This window comes from Ammospiza caudacuta, chromosome 10 (genome assembly GCF_027887145.1).
Source record: "Ammospiza caudacuta isolate bAmmCau1 chromosome 10, bAmmCau1.pri, whole genome shotgun sequence".
In the NCBI taxonomy this organism is placed as follows: domain Eukaryota; kingdom Metazoa; phylum Chordata; class Aves; order Passeriformes; family Passerellidae; genus Ammospiza; species Ammospiza caudacuta.
This window is the reverse complement of record NC_080602.1, coordinates 9730424-9746871: the sequence shown is the minus strand read 5'-3', so window position 1 is coordinate 9746871 and position 16448 is coordinate 9730424. Positions and strand designations below refer to the sequence as shown.

At 52.2% G+C, this 16448-nt stretch overlaps 1 protein-coding gene across 2 annotated transcripts; it reads right to left on the bottom strand.

Annotated features, from left to right (window-relative positions):
- Positions 1–526: 526 nt before the first annotated feature.
- Positions 527–8164, bottom strand: LOC131562036 (dual oxidase maturation factor 1-like). 2 transcript variants are annotated; one of them, XM_058811589.1, is made up of 7 exons: positions 8114–8164; positions 6973–7127; positions 6075–6132; positions 5108–5242; positions 4735–4948; positions 1386–1600; positions 527–828 (listed from the first exon to the last, which is right to left on the bottom strand). In XM_058811589.1, exons 2-7 carry the CDS (start codon positions 7117–7119, stop codon positions 620–622), a joined length of 978 nt encoding a protein of 325 aa, XP_058667572.1. In that variant the 5' UTR covers positions 7120–7127; positions 8114–8164; the 3' UTR covers positions 527–619. The 2 variants fall into 2 exon arrangements, with proteins under 2 accessions (XP_058667572.1, XP_058667571.1); XM_058811588.1 differs by having other exon boundaries at positions 6973–7143; positions 8114–8154.
- Between the last annotated feature and the right edge of the window lie 8284 nt (positions 8165–16448).

Below are 16448 nucleotides of genomic sequence, written 5' to 3'. Positions count from 1 at the left end.
AGGAACCTTTGTCATGAGGAACCCAGGAGGAACCCAGACTGGATGTGCTGCTCAGCTCTCCCTAATTGGTTTTAGCTGCTCTCCAGGGCACTGTTGCTGCTCCTTTCACACCTCCTCCTCCCTCCTGGTCTGGTTCCTCCATCATCCTCCTGAATTGTGTTCTCTCTGCCATCCTGCTCATCCCCTCACACTGAGAGCAGGCGTGGGGTGCAGTGGTGGCACAGCTCCATCTCAGCCTCCTGCCTGCTGGTGGAGCAGCGTCCAAGGGAGGGGGGGATTTTCAAGGGTCTTCAGGGTGAGGGGCACTTGTGGGCTCTGATTTTCCTTTGGTTCATGGCTGTGAGTCTGCAGTTACTTGTTTTGTCCCCAGTTTGTTGTGATTTAATCTCTGTATGCTGGGGAGGACTCGGGGTTTGCTGGGATGGCAGTAAAACAGAAAAAAGAAGAAACACAACCAAAAAACACCCCAAACCCAACAAAAATGGTTGTATTTGAAACACTTTTTCAGCTCTGGATACTTTTATCACTTGGTCCTTGTCCTGTCCCTTCCCAGCCGGGCTCCTGATGGATTTGGTGGGTTCAGGAGCGGCCCCTGCAGCCCTGCCCTGTCCCCTGTGCCTCAGAGCCGGGTGGCTGTCCCAGGGCAGAGCTCCCCAAGGGGGACCATGAACCCGCCCTGTGCAGAGCAGCTGGGCTGGGCTGGCAGCCAGGACTGCTCCCACTGCTCCTCCTCGCTGCTCCTGTCCAGGCTGAAGATGAGCTTCAGCTTCTGTGGCTGCACTGAGTTGAGGATGACGATGGCCAGCCCCAGGAGCAGGCACAGCAGCCCTGCAAACACACAGAGAGACAGCTCTGCAGGTCCCAGCTGCACACCAGGGATGTGTGGCATCACCCAGCAGGCAGGAAAAGGCTTTTTTCTCTTTCCCCACCTCAATTCTGCAATCACTGTGGGCTCCCCAGCACAAAAGAGAGGTCAGTGGATGGGGGCAGAGCTGGGGCTGGAGCCCACCATGCACAGGGAAAGGCTGGAGAATTTGGATTTGTTTAGCCTGTTGGAGCACCAGTGGGATTTAGTCACCACCTGGTCTCCCTGGAGGTGATTTTGTGACACGGAAAATTCTGGTTTGAGCAAAGGAAACGATTGCTGCAGGTCCTGAAAGGCAGAGGGAATTCTATCCAGCAGGCAACTTCAAACATTCAATTCTCTGCGCTGCTCATCTCTCTCTCTCCCCAACCTTGATAATTCTAATCTAAAACCTTCTAACCTAAAATTATCATTTTCTGTGGCCAGCCATGGAGAAGGAAGGGATGAGATGCTGAGGGCCATCACCTCTGGAGGGATGGAGGAGGAAAGCAAAGCCCCAGAAGCAGGGCTGAGCACTCACCTGTGGCCAGTGCCAGCCAGAAGGACTCCCCATAGTCTGTCCTCAAGGAAACTGGGCCAAACTGGATGGGGCACCTCAGGCTGTTCCTGGCAGTGGAGAAGAGCAGCAGGGAGGAGAGGATCAGCGTGCCAGTGAGCAGGAGCATCTGGCCACCATAGAGCAGGATGGACATGGAGAAGAGCAGGATGGAAATGAGCCACGTGCAGAAGGCCAGCCTGAAAAAGGACCACAAAACAGCACAAAACACCAGGCTTGGACAATCTGCTCTCCAGGGTCTGCTCTCCATGTCCCAATGGAGGGATAAAGCCATGGACAACGTGGTCCAGCTGGCCTTGCTCCAGCAGATATCTGGATATCTGATGTAGAGATGAACCCAAACAACTGAGTAAGGACGAGTGGTAGAGCTGTGGGACACATCCTGCAGCAGTGGAGAGGGATCTCCACACCTGGGAATGTTCAGCATTGAATTTCCTGAAGCCCCCCAAGCACCTTGGTGCAGCTTTGGCATCAGCCCTGCTCTGGCTGTGGGCCTGGAGTGGAAATCTCTGGATGTTCCTGTGAGAGACCGAAATATCTGAAATATTAGTGTTTAATAGCTCAAACATTTGGCCATTTGCAGAGGCAGCAGGAGCTTTGTAGGGGGGAAAAGGAGGGATTTTGGGTGTGTGATGGGAAGGAGGGATTTGGGGGAAGGAGAGTTTTGGGGTGTGTGCTGGCAAGCCCTCTGATGTGCATAAGAGGAGGAAGCTCTGGGATTTGAGGCAGATGAGGGAAAAGGCTGGTGAGAAGCAGACCCTGGAGAGGCAGGGTGTGAAAAGTGCACATTATATGGGTCTATGCAAATATTTACCGTATGTATTTTCATGTATTGATTAGTAGTGCTGTATTAACGCTTTAATAATAAATGTAGTTTTGTAATTAAAATGTAACTTTTGTAGTTAAAATGAGAACTATGCTAGTGGGATTTTTTAAGAAAGGAATGAGGTACTTGCACCAGATAGCAGCCACAGAACACCTGAATCTTTCAGAGAAAGAGAATTTATTGCTCTCTTATCAGAAGAAACCAACTTCTTCCCACCTCAAAGCCGCTGCTAGAATTAGAAGGAAAAAGCTGATGATGATCAGACAGAATCCTGTGTTTGAATGGAATTTATGCATCATGTATGAGATGTATGAATATGCAACAGGTTATTGTTTTTAAGGGTTAATCCTTTGTTAATGTGGGTCCTTTTTCAGGCTTGTGTTGCCCAGAAAAGGTACCTGGACATCCATAACTCTTTGTCTCTATTGTCTCAAATTGTCCTAATCCAAATTGTCCAAATTATCATTACTCTAATTGCATTACTATTTTTATAACCATTTTATAACTATTAAACCCTTAAAATTTTAAAAAACCAAGTGACTGGCGTTTTTCACACAGGGTGCTGTCTGTCACCGTGCCAAATGCCCTCCCTCACACAACAGGCTCAGCTGGAACGCTCCCCTCCCTTCCCAGGAAGGTCACAGGGGACACTGCTTGTGTTCACACCTCGGCCTGGGGGCTGTCACCCCTCCTGGGGGGCAGAGCTGCTTCAACACCGGTGTGAGAGGCTGGGCAGTGTCACAGAAGGGGCCACGAACCCCCAGAGCCCCCCGAGGGTCTGAGCCCTTGCAGGGAGCAATGCCCTGGAAGTAAATTGTGAAGGGAAGGTGCCTGGGTGTTCTCATCAAACCTGAGCCAGCCCTGGGCTCTCCCCACCTCTGGAAGACCAGAAGAGCATCCATGGGGCACTGTCTGGTTCCATGGGTGGTCATATCTTCTTTCTTAATTTCTCTCTCTCTTCCCAGTTTCTCTTTTCTATTTCTTTCCATCTTTGTCTACGTCATATTTCCTGTGACATAAAATCCATACTATGGACTTCAGCATGTGGCCTCATTTTTACCCTCATTTGGCCTCATTTGCACCCTCATTTGGGCAGAGGGTGTCTCTAATAATCAGATTGTAACAGTCCTGCCAAGTAACTTCTTCCCTGATTCTTGTGGTTGTCCACAGCTGGTCACCCCCAGCGTTCAGAGGGACAATGGCCTGCAGGGACAATGGCACGGAGGGACAATGGCGTGCAGGGACACCTTTGTTTGGAGAGCTGCACCATTAGCTATGCCCACCCCTGATCCAGCACCTGGAGTGCACCCAGCTGCCAGCCCTACCCTGTGCTTGGGCTTGCATTCAGCTCCCTGGGAAGGTGAGCCTAACAGATTTTTTCTGATTCAAAGGAAAAAAAAAACCCTAAAAAATAAATTTTCGTTAATATTTCTGTCTTGAAATACAGGGATGTTTGGGTGGGGATAATTATTTTTCCTGAACATGAGAAAGGAGGTGGGTGCAGGAGCCTGGAACCTGCATTCATGGGGAATTGCAAGGCTCTCCCTTCCCTGCAGTGCCTTTCCCAAGACCTCTGAGACTCGTGGGGATGCTCTGGGACCCCACAATCACAGCACACACCAGGGCTCCAAGCTCCATGAGCTCCCTCCTGACGGTCCCTCCCCAGGGAGGACCATCCTGACCATGGGACAGGTCTGTGCCCACTTGGACAGGCAAAGGAAGACCCTTCACAGTGGGTCTCAATTTGGACTCTTTATCCTGGTCCTTAGGAGTGATCTGGAACCATGAGCCCCACAGCTGTGTCTGCTTTCCCCTCAATGACATTTCTGACTGCAGTTTTGGACATCAAGGCAGAGGACATATAAGAGGAGTCTGGGGACGTGGACAGAAGATGCTCCAAGGGCTGCAGCCCCTCTGCTCCAGAGCCAGGGAGAGCTTGAGGTGTTGAGAGAGGAGAGAAAGCTCTGGAGAGAGCTCAGAGCCCCTGCCAGGGCCTGGAGGGGCTCCAGGAGAGCTGGAGAGGGACTGGAGACAAGGGATGGAGGGACAGGATGAGGATGAATAACTTCCCACAGTCAGAGGGCAGGGTTAGATGGGATATTGGGAAGGAATTCCTCCCCGTGAGGGTGGTGAGGCCCAGAGGAGCTCTGGCTGCCTGTCCTGGCTTTACATGGGAGACATTTAAGGAAGTGATCCCTGGAAGTGTTCCAGGCCAGGTGAATGGGACTTGGAGCAACCTGGGATAGTGCAAGTTGTCCCTGCCCATGGTGGGGGGTTAGAGCAACATAAGCTTTAAGATCCCACCCAACCCAAATCACTCCACGATCCCACAATTCTGTGACTCTGTGACAAGCCAGGAAGCAGGAAAACCCCAAATCCTGTAGACAGGCTTTGCCACCATTACAGTGACAAGGGTGGCTCCATAAACATCTCTTTGGTGTCCCTGGTACTCCCCAGCTCCCAGGGCAGGACAGGGCTGTAACTCACCACAGGGTGAGGGACACGTAGTGCCCGGCGATGCGGTACTGCCCGTGCACCCCACAGGGGCTCTGCCCGCTGAACTTCTCTGCCACGTACAGGATGGGGCTGGGCAGCCCCCTGTGCAGCCCCTGGCTGTAGCTGAGCTCATAATCCTCCCCAAAGCTCCAGGAAAAGTGCTCGTTGTAGTTGATGGTCTCGTTGATCTGCTGCACCGGGTTTCCTGCGGGAGGCACGGGCTGAGCTCTGCTGTGCCAGCCCTGGGCACTGCCAGCGCAGCAGCAGCACGGGCACAGCAGGGCCCAGACACTGCCAGGGCGCTGCAGGGCAGCTGTGCAGCTGCTGGGGCCGCTGCAGAGGGGCACAGGGGACACAGACTCACCCCTGAGCGTGACGTTGAGCCCGGCCAGGCCGATGTGCAGCCCGATGTCAGCGCTCACCTGCGCGGGGCTGAAGGACTTGTAGGAGGTGTTGGCCTGCACCCAGCCATGCTCCCAGTCTCTGGTGAACTGCACATCTGTGGAGACCTCAGGGGTTAGTCACAGCTGGCAGCAAGATGACTGGTGCTGGAAGCACCTGCCAGGATGGTCACCATGGCCTCAGCATCACCTAGCTCACCCCAAATGCAGGGCTGGGCTGTTAGCCCCAAGGGGAGGAAGTCCTAGATGTCCCTCCTGTATCCCTGTGTGTCCCTCCTGTGTCCCTGTGTGCCATTCCTGTGTCCCTGTGTGTCCCTCCTGTATCCCTGGGTGTCATTCCTGTATCCCTGTGTGTCCCTCCTGTATCCCTGTGTGTCATTCCTGTGTCCCTGTGTGTCATTCCTGTATCCCTGTGTGTCCCTCCTGTATCCCTGTGTGTCATTCCTGTGTCCCTGTGTGTCCCTCCTGTATCCCTGTGTGTCATTCCTGTGTCCCTGTGTGTCATTCCTGTGTCCCTGTGTGTCATTCCTGTATCCCTGTGTGTCCCTCCTCATTATCACCCCATTAATGACCCTCAAAGCCCCTCTTGGGTTGGTTTCTCCCCAGCCCAGCACAGATCCTCACCCTGGTGGCAGTGGGGTGATGTGTGGGCACTGCCTGGGCACTGCTTTGCCCCTGAGCCCCTGATGCCCCTGGAAGGTGGTGTTGAGCCTTTGGTCACTGCCCTGGAGGTGGCCACCAGCCTTCAGACCCCAGGCAGATGGATGGGTGCCTTCCACCATGGCTGGAGCCACCTCCCACACACAGGACATGTGTCCACCTTCCCCATGAGCTCATCCCACAGGCTGGGCTTGGTTCTTGAGGGACCCCTTCACCCTCTCCCACCTTTCCCCCCCATTTCTGGGCCTCCATGGGCCCCCCAGCACTCACTGAGGATCACTGCTCCCACGAAGAGCCCCAGCACCAGCTGCAGGAACCACAGGAGTCTCTGTAAGAGGGCAGAGAGGAGGCACAGGGCTCAGCCAGGGGTTACCACAGGCACCTCAGCACCAAGCACATCATTTAGAATTGTGAAATGGTGAGAAACAGCCCTGTCCCTGCCCTGGGGAGTCACCCATGTGCTGGGTGGATGGGTGGCAGGGGGTACCTGTGGCATCCCAGCTGGGGTGGGGGAAGGCAGCAGGGAGATCCAGGCAGAGGAAGAAAATCATCAAAAGAACCCACTGGAGAAAGCTGTGACAGCCCTTTTTTTGGGAAGGGATGTTTGGAAACACTCCCTCTAAAAATCTTCAGCTGCAATTCCCACCCTTACCCAAACCTCAGTGTGTTGACAGCTGGCCACAGCTGTAACAAAAAGGAGCCACCAGGCATTTGTAGGGTGTCCCTTGGGGGACAGGAGCCCCTCAAGCAGCCCTGCAGCAGCCCCAGCACAGAGCCAGCCCCTGGTGTGGCTCCAGCAGGGTCTGCGGGGCACAGGGAGCAGTGCTGGGACATGCCCTGTACACACCTCCCTCTTTCACCGAGCTCTCTGGCAAGGTGGGGTGAGATCTCTGAGCCTCACCCTGCCATTCCACTCTGCTGAAAGAATTTCACAGAGAAATCCAGCCAAGATCAGCTCTAGCAGCCTCAGAAGCCTGGGCTGGTGGAGTTTGGTGCTGATGCGGGGATGGAGCTCCCCCAGCCCCATGGCAATCAGAGATCCCAGAGCTCTGGCCAGAGCCCCGGGCAGCTTTGCTTGCCAAATCTGCTCTGGAGGCTGGGAAGGGGAGGAATGTGGGATGCACAGGCAGGGAGCAGAGGTCTGAAGTGCCCCTGCCCCTCCACTTACCCTCCTGCCCGGGATGCCCGGCAGGATGATGATGAAGGTGGCCAGCACGGAGAGGAACACGGTGACAATGACAGCCCGGGTGGTGTCAAAGGGGAAGCAGGCATTGGCCCCGGGGTAGAAGGGGTAGGAGCCATTCCACAGAGTCATCCTGCTGCCTGGAAGGGCCCAAAACTGGCAGAAAATCATCTCCACACATGCACTCCGTCAGCCTTCCCCACAGAGCTGTGTCCTGCCCCTTGTCCCATTCAGGGCTGTGCGTGCATCCTGTGCCCCCGGGCACTGCAATCCCACCCTCGGGGATCTCCCTCATCAGGAACCCTCCATCCCGCACAGCCAAGCTGCCTTGGAGCCACCAGGGCATTGCTGCAAAGCTCAATTGTCCCCAGGGAGGGACAGCAAGGCGTGCAAACGCCACAGGGCAGCTCACTCCAATCTGTTCTCCATCCCCAATATGTTCCCTGTGCTTCCACCTGTCACAGACATCTATTCATGGAAAATCCTTTCCTTAGGATTTTTCCTCCTGAGAAGCTGACAGGCCTCAGGAACAAAATGTAAACATTGATTATCTGCTGCTGTGGAGTGCAACAGGTGCATCTGTGGTTGTTTGTAATTAATGGCCAGTCACAGTCCAGCTGGCTCGGACAGAGAGTCTGGGACAGCTGCCTTTGTTTTCATTCTTTCTTTTGCTACTCTTAGCCAGCCTTCTGAGGAGAATCTTTTCTTCTATTTTAGTACAGTTTTAATGTAATACATATCATAAAATAATAAATCAAGCCTTCTGTAATACGGAGTCAGATCCTGGTCTCTTCCCTCGCCCTCAGACCCCTGTGAGCACGGTCACAGTCACCCTGGCTGGCTCAGCTCTTCTGGAGCAGCCTGGCCCCGCTGCTGGGTGAATCACGGCGCAAACACGGGCTGAGCCCTGCGCAGTTAACCCTTCACCGCCCGGGGAGAACCCGGAGGGCACAGGGACAGCGCCGGTCCGTGTGCCAGCCCTCGGGAGCCAGCTTGGGCACCGAACGCTGCTTTTACACCGCAGCGCTTGAGCAGCTCCTTCTCCTGCTGGGAACGGGCTGCTCAGCATCCCCGGGGAATGGGGGCAGCAGGAACACCCCCAGCCCCTTCCCCAAGCCCTGCCTACCTCGGTGCCGGGATGGGAGCGCCGGGATGCTCCGGGATGAACCGGGAAGCTCCGGGAAGCTCCGGGATGAGCCCTGACGCCGCCTGCCCGCCCGCTCCCTCCTCCTGCCAAGGCTGCGGGCGAGCAGCCAGCCTGGCTGCGCTGCTCCCGGTGGTTTTTGCAGTGCCCGCCTCCCAAAGTGCTTGGATGATCCAGCCTAAGTGTGAAAAATGTGCATTTTATGACTGGCTTCTTGCAAATATTAAAATGAATATTATACGTGTTGTGGTAGAAAGTAACAATAAGAATGATGTATTAATTCTCTTAAGTACTGTGTTAAATATAGTTTCAGGTTATAAAAATTGTTAAAACAGAAACGATGCTATGTAGGATACTTTTTTTTTTTTTTTTTGTAAAGAAAGGACTTGCAGCAAGATAGCAGCCACAGGACACCTGAATCTTGCAGAGAAAGAGAATTTATTGCCCCATTATCAGAAGAAACCAACTTCTTCCCGCCTCGAAGGCGCTGTCGGGATTCAGAGGAAGAAGGTGACAATGACCAGACAGAGTCCTGAGTTTGAATGGAATTTATGCATCATGTATGAGGTGTATGAACATGCAACAGGCTGTTGGTTTTAAGGGTTAATCCTCTGTTAACGTGGGTCCTTTTTCGGGCTGTGCTGCCCAGAAAAGGTACCCAGACATCCACAACCCTTTGTCTCTATTGTCTCATATTGTCCTAACTCACATTATCCAAATTATTATTACTCTAATTGTATTACTATTTTTAAAACCATTTTATTACTATTAAACTTTTAAAAATTTAAAAACAAGTGACTGGCGTTTTTCACGCTAAGCTCCCAGCTCCTCTGAGGGCACAAAGGGGATCTGCAGGTGGGCCCATCTCTGGGAAGGGTCAGCTTCACCTCCTGGAGTTTTCTTGGAGAACAGTAAATAGTCCATTTCCACATGGCATGAACAGCCTGGAGCTGCCAGGAGCCTCTGGGGGACCAGAGGTGTCCAAGCCCCCATTCCTGGTGGGTTCCCAGCTGGGATCATCCAGCAGGGCTGTGCCTGCCTGGCCTCCTGGTGGCCCTGGCTCCATCCCTGGGAAGGTCTTGGCAAGGTCTCCAAGGGTGGTCCCAGCCCCATCATGCAGGAGATGTTCGGGTTTGTGACCTGGCCATGGCATGGAGATGATGGAAATTCAAGTTTTTTGGGGTTTGCTCCTCTACTTTGGCATTTCAGCTGGCTGAAGAAGGTTGTATTGATGCTGAGAAGGACCAGCGTGGCAGAAACACTCCCCTAACCCATCTTTGGGGTCTCCCCTCTGAAACTGATGGAAATACCCATCCCCTGGGTATTTCTTGTTTGCATCCCAGTGAATGGGCTGGCTGGGTACCACCCCTTGGCAGAGGGAGGTAAAAATGAGTATTCCAACAGGGAATAAAGGCAGTTTTTGGGCAAAAACTTTGCCACTTCCCTTGAAATTCCCAATTGATCTGACCCAATCTGAGCACTGAATCCCTCCCCTGGAGCTGTTTACAGAAATCAAAGGGTGGGAAGGGTGATGTGGCTGGGGAATGTGAGTGCAGAGAGGGGCTGAGGGGCTCTCTGGTGGGGATGGGCTCCAGCTCCAGCTCTGGCAGCCTCTGCAAAGCAGAGGGAGGCACAAAATTGCTCACAGCAAATGGAGCAAATCCTCAGGGGTGGTCACAGGGACAACCCTGAGGCTTTGGACCTGCTGGAAAGGTGGAACCACCTCTGCCTGCAGTGTGGTAAGGGATGACTGAGGGGTGGCAGGAGGGAATTAATCCAGATGTGAAGGGTGGGATGAGGGTCTAAATCATCCCCCATTGCACTCCCTGGAGCTGGGAGAGGCAGCAGAGGGGTGAGCCCTGCACTTGCTTGGACAAAGCAGTGTGTGGAGTTTGCCTTGGGAAGGGATTGAGGCACGGTGGGTCTGGGGCTGCTCAGACAAACATCACCAATGTCCCTTTGGGGGGATATCCTGTTCCCAAAAATGCAAACAAGGGGGAGGGAGCTCCCCTCTTTCTCTAAAGGTGACCAGCACCACAAGGTTTGTGTGCAAGGACATCAGGGAGCTCCCAGAAATGCTCTGGTTCCCTCATGTGCCCCCAGCAGGGATGGAAATGGGGAAGGATTTTGGCAGGGGATGCTCCCCTTCCCTGGAGTGCTGATGGGATCATTCCCTGGGAAATGTGAGAAAGCTGCTTGATTTACCCCTCACCCAGCACTCTGCATGTAGGAAGAAGCTATTATTCCAACTGGGTGTTTGTGTTTTCCTCCTTTTTTAAATTTTACATTTTCTGAGTGTTTCTGCAGGCAGCAAAGCTGTAAAAGCATTTCATCACACAGTTTCCGAGGAGCACTGCACATTTTCCAGGGAGTTTCTTCTGCCAGTGTCAGCACCCTGCCCTTGCTGGGGCAGCCCTCCTGCTTGGGAAGCTTCTGTGGAGAGATGGAGCCCCAGATTAGGGATGAGTCACTGGATCCAGGTCACCAGGGAGGTGGGGGCAGCTCCCAGCACCTCTTGTGCAAGAGGATGGGAGTGCTGGATCAGCCACCCCTCTCAGGGCTGGGAGTGAGCAAAGAGTGGGGGCATGCCTGGGCAGGGAGGTGATGCTGGGCACGGACAGGGAGCGTTTCTGCCTGACCCACGGCAGCCAGGGTGATGGACGTGCTGCTTGTCTGCAGGAGCCACCCTGCCCCAGAGCTGGGCCCATCTCCCCCCTGCCCCTCTCTCTGACAGGGACAGCGCTGCAAGTGGGGATCTGCTGGGGGGAAGCCCAGCCTGAGGATGGATCCTTGCCCAGGAACCTTTGGGGCACGATGGAGCAGCTTGAAGGGAATGACAGGGAGAAAAGGAAGGAGAAGGAGAAGGAGAAGGAGAAGGAGAAGGAGAAGGAGAAGGAGAAGGAGAAGGAGAAGGAAAAGGAAAAGGAAAAGGAAAAGGAAAAGGAAAAGGAAAAGGAAAAGGAAAAGGAAAAGGAAAAGGAAAAGGAAAAGGAAAAGGAAAAGGAAAAGGAAGGGGAAAGGGAAAGGGAAAGGGAAAGGGAAAGGGAAAGGGAAAGGGAAAGGGAAAGGGAAAGGGAAAGGGAAAGGGAAAGGGAAAGGGAAGAAGGAGGGAGGAAGGAAGGATTCCAGGAAGGATTCCAGGAAGGATTCCAGGAAGGATTCCAGGGAGGAAGGATTCCAGGAAGGAAGGATTCCAGGAAGGATTCCAGGAAGGAAGGATTCCAGGAAGGATTCCAGGAAGGATTCCAGGAAGGATTCCAGGAAGGTAGGCAGGCCCCTCTGGTCAGCTCCACCTTAATGAGCAGAGCTTGCTGTGGCCTTGGTTTGGCTCTAGGTGTATTTTCAACAAGGATCTGTTTTTCCAGCTCTAATTGGAAGTTACACATTTTGAGAGAAGCAGAAGCTGTTGCTACCCACTACACTGACCTGTGGGTTTCACATCTTGTGATGGAGACAGCTCAAGTGGAAGAACTGCCAGGAGATGGAGGCAGAGCCCAGCAGGAGCCACAAACCATCCCTGTGGGAGCTGAACCAGGAGGAGTGTCAGCCACACTGAGGAAATCCTCATCCAGAAATTGTGCTGGGAGTTCAGCACTCTGCCCCTCCAGGAGCCCTTGTGCAGGAGAGGAACCAGGCTGTGGGCATGGTCTGGGCCTTCTGTGGCACATGACAGGAAGAGCATCTTGCTTTGAGTGCTTGATCATCTCTACCTCTAGTCCCAAACTCTCACATTCACATTTTCTGGAAAAATCCCTTTGCCCAGGGTTTTCTCCTGGGAAGCTGAGGAGCCTCAGAGAAAAGGAAAACAATTCTTATCTCATTTGCTTCTCCTGTGTTTTGCTCATGTGGAATGTGTTTGGAGATTGTTCACCCACAGGTGATTGTTCCATTGGATTCTGCTGGGAGTTGTTTTCACTCTTTGGCCAATCGGGGCCAAGCTGTGGCGGGACTCTGGAAAGAGTCAGGAGTTTTCATTATTATCTTTTCAGCATTCAGTAAGTATCCTTTCTGTATTCTTTAGTAGAATAGAATAGAATAGAATAGAATAGAATAGAATAGAATAGAATAGAATAGAATAGAATAGAATAGAATAGAATAGAATAATAAATTAGCCCTCATCATTCCTTCCTCCTGCCATGGGGCACCCCACAAATACAATCCCAAACAGCTCCTTTCAGCTCCTGCCACTGTTCCAGTTCCCATGGGTTCTCAGAGATGCAGGGGACAGGGACACAGCTGTCCCACTGCCCACCCAAATATTTCCATCCATCCCAGAGACTCTGTGTTCACCCCATGGGCTCTGAGACCCGTGTGTGAGTGGGGAAGGGGCTGGGGCTTCTCCCATTCCTTCCCTTGCTCCTCCCAGGCTGGATGAGGGGCTGCAGGTGCTGCTGACAGACCCCAAGTGCCCCTTCCAGACTGCCCCAACCCCAGCTCTGAGCAGGGATCAGGAGAGGGGCCTGAGCTGATCCCTGGGAGCTGGGAGGAGAGGGGACAATGACAATGTCACCTCTTGCATCTCTCACAGGTGTTTCCTCCCCATCAGAGAGCATTTGCCAGCTCCCAAACTGCCCCTCCAGGCTCATCCCAGTGTCGCAGACATCTTTTCATGGAAAAATCCTTTCCTTAGGATTTTTCCTCCTGAGAAGCTGACAGGCCTCAGGAACAAAATGTAAACATTGATTATCTGCTGCTGTGGAATGCAACAGGGGCATCTGTGATTGGTCTCATGTGGTTGTTTCTAATTAATGGCCAATCACAGTGAGCTGGCTCAGACTCTCTGTCCAAGCCACAAACCTTTGTTATCATTCTTTCTTATTCTATTCTTAGCCAGCCTTCTGATGAAATCCTTTCTTCTATTCTTTTAGTACAGTTTTAATATAATATGTATATCATAAAATAATAAATCAAGTCTTCTGAAACATGGAGTCAGATCCTCATCTCTTCCCTCAGACCCCTGTGAACATGGTCACACATCCCAGAGCATCTCCCTCACCCAAGAGAGCTTTTCCTTGCCCTCGGGTGGCTCTCAGGAAGGGCAGTACCTGTGGGATCCATGATTTATTTGTGGGGTTTCACTGTCCCAGCTTGGGGAACCCTGTCCCCATGGATAGCAGCCCTTCCTGCCAGTTTGATGTCACCATCAGGGAGGTGAACATTTCCCAGCTGTGCTGGGGCTTGTTGGTGATGCACTGTGTGCTAATCATCACTTTCATCCTTGGCTGCAGCTTAGAGAGCTTTCTCCTGTAATCCCTGCCATTAGAGGCCAACTTTAAGCAACAAACATTTTTCCATGGAAACTCCTCTGCGTTCTATCTCCCTGCCAGCCTTGGAATCCCTTCACAGCAGCTCCTGAGGGGTGTGAGCTGCCAGATCTCACATCAGCAGGGTGAACTTTGTGCTGGAAGATATCCAAGGCAGATTTGGGGTTGGCCAGGTCTCCTCTGCATGTTCTCTACCAGCTCTGGGTGTCACAAAAGCTTTATGGAGACAAATTTCAGGAGGAAATGCCCTGGATTGAGTGTTTCCTCTGAGGGCTTCAGTAACTCTTTTATCTTCTGCCAATGAGAGGAATGGATACCAGGGGATGAAAGTGAAATTAAAAAAAAGGTAAAACTGTTCATTATCAAAGCAAGATACCTGCAAAGCACAGACAAATATTGAACCTGACACCCCAACCACACCTCACTGTGTGGCTGAGAGGTGAAGGTGGTGGCTGAATTTCTCCGGGAAAGGGGGAGAAAAGAATTCACAGAGCAGCTGGGAACCTCTTGCACCTCTGGTGTGGGTCTTCTCCTCACTGCAGCCAGAGCTTCTGGATTTTAATGTTTTAATGTCTGTTCTCATGTTGGTTCAGCTCCTCCAAGATCCTCACTGCCTCCCCAGAAGGGCTGAAAGGAAAAAATGAGGAAAGCCAAAAACATTTCAGGGGTGGGGGGGAAAAAAGGGGGAAGGGAAGGGAAGGGAAGGGAAGGGGAAGGGAAGGGAAGGGAAGGGAAGGGAAGGGAAGGGAAGGGAAGGGAAGGGAAGGGAAGGGAAGGGAAGGGAAGGGAAGGGAAGGGAAGGGAAGGGAAGGGAAGGGAAGGGAAGGGAAGGGAAGGGAAGGGAAGGGGAAGGGAAGGGAAGGGAAGGGAAGGGAAGGGAAGGGAAGGGAAGGGAAGGGAAGGGAAGGGAAGGGAAGGGAAGGGAAGGGAAGGGAAGGGAAGGGAAGGGAAGGGAAGGGAAGGGAAGGGAAGGGAAGGGAAGGGAAGGAAGGGAACCTTCTGGCTTGGAGCTAGCTAAAAAACAATCCCACAAAAATCTAATGCAGTGTCCCTGGTCCAGCCTGGAGAGAGATTGAACCAAAAGCATGCAGGAGCCCAAATCTCCCCATCCCACCCCCTGGGTCCATCTGAAATCTACAGCAGCCATGTTCAGGGTGTGAAGCAGACAATTAGGGAATAAAACATCATTACAAAATAATGTAGCTGCTTCCCTTATCAGTACCACCACCCTGGGGCAGTTTTTGCTGGGTTTGGCTTGAAAACCCTTGGAACAGGCAAAGATCCACTCCTGAGGGCAAAGTGAGAGGGTGGGAGATGTCAGCGAGGCTGTGGGAGCAGGAAAGGAACCACAGGAGGGCCCCGAGCTCACTCTTTGTGTTTCCTACCTGGGGCAGGAAGGGTCTCGCTGCCCCCACCTCTGCCTCCTCCTTTGGGACGGAGATCTGCCCAAATTCCAGCTGGGATGCTCTCCCCACAGGAGGAAAACACCTCTGTGGTGCTGCTGAGCTGCACATATTCTATAAATCCATCAACTCCGCGGCAATTCTGCAGCTCCACAGCTCCTCAGCACTGCGCCAGGAGCCCAAGGGCTGGCTGGGACACGCCAGGAGGGGTTTATGGCACAGCAGGACCAGCAGGGCTGGCTGCTGTCCCTGCTGCATTCCCCACTGCTAGGCCAGGTGTATCGTGCTCGCTGCATTTTGCACTGCTCCAGCCTGAAAAAACCAAAAATTTCATGATTTCCTCATTCCTGCTGCAGCCCCTGGCTTCTCCTCAGCCCTGCATGGAGGTTACAATGAATAGAAAGGAAAAGAAGGTGTCAGATAGTGCTGGGCCTTCTCTCAGTGCACTCCAGCACCCTGGGGATTTTGGGAGTCCTGTGGGAGGGTCCTGGGGCAGAAGGGCTCTCTGTCGCAGACATCTTTTTATGAAAATCTCCTTTTTTAAAGATTTTTTCCTTTCTGAGAAGCTGAGAAGCCTCAGAGACAAAATGTAAACAGTGATTGTCTGCTGCCGTGGAATGCATCAAGTAGATTTTGATTAGCCTTAAATGTTTATAATTAATGCCAATCGCAGCTCAGCTAGCTCATCTCTCTGTCCGAGACACAAACTTTTGTTATTTATTCTTTTCTGTTTTCAGCTTAGCTAGTCTTCTGAGAAACTTTTTCTCCTATTTTTTTTAATATAGTTTTAATGTAATATATATCATAAAATAACAAATCCAGCCTTCTGAAATATAGAGTCAAATTTTCTCTTCTTTCACCTTGAGACCCCTGTGACCACCGTCACAGGCTCCCATCCAGCCCCACAGCTGGTGCTGTCCCTGCTGCTCTGGAGCTGCTTTCATTCTCCATGTGCACTGCAGGAACTTTATCCCATTCTGCTGTCCCTGAAGGTCTGGGCAGGGCAGGGTCAGCCCAACAGGGAGATCCTGGTGCTGCCTGAGCAGTAGTTGGCCTTTGTTGAAAGTTTGAAGGTCCCATCACCCTCTCAGTGTCACCTCCACCAGTCTGATGAGTCCGAGGCTGGTGAGTGACAGGGAAAAGTGAGCTGGTGGGTCATAGAATCAGGAAAAGGCCTTTGTGTGCCTTTTACAGAATTACAGGATCACTGAGGTTGGAAAAGGCCTCCAAGATCATTGAGTCCAATATGTGACCAATCCCCACTTTGCCAGCCGGACCAGAGCACTGAATGCCACATGAAATCATTCCTTGAACACCTCCAGGGATGGGGACTCCTGTCACCATCACATTTTCTGAAAAATCCTCTCTGCCCAGGATTTTCTCCTGGGAAGCTGAGAAGCCTCAGAGAGGAATGAAAACAATATTATCTCATTTGCTTCTTCTGTGTTTTGCTGCTTTGGGATGTGGTCTGGACATTAATTGTTTACCAACAGGTGAATGTTCGATTGGTTCCATGTGAATTGTTTTTTACTTAATGACCAATCACAGCCAGCTGTGTCGGACTCCGAGGAATCAGTCATGAGTTTTTATGCTTTCTTGTTAAACCTCCTGATGTCTCCTTTCTCTTCCTTTAGTATAGTTTTTAGTTAT

Coding starts and splice junctions, on each gene's coding strand:
- LOC131562036 (XM_058811589.1), bottom strand. CDS start 7,119: ATGACTCTGTGGAATGGCTCCTACCCCTTCTACCCCGGGGCCAATGCC. Junction 5,243..6,074: donor CGTGGGAGCAGTGATCCTCA/GTGAGTGCTGGG, acceptor AGGTCTCCACAG/ATGTGCAGTTCACCAGAGAC. Junction 4,949..5,107: donor GCTCAACGTCACGCTCAGGG/GTGAGTCTGTGT, acceptor TGCCTCCCGCAG/GAAACCCGGTGCAGCAGATC.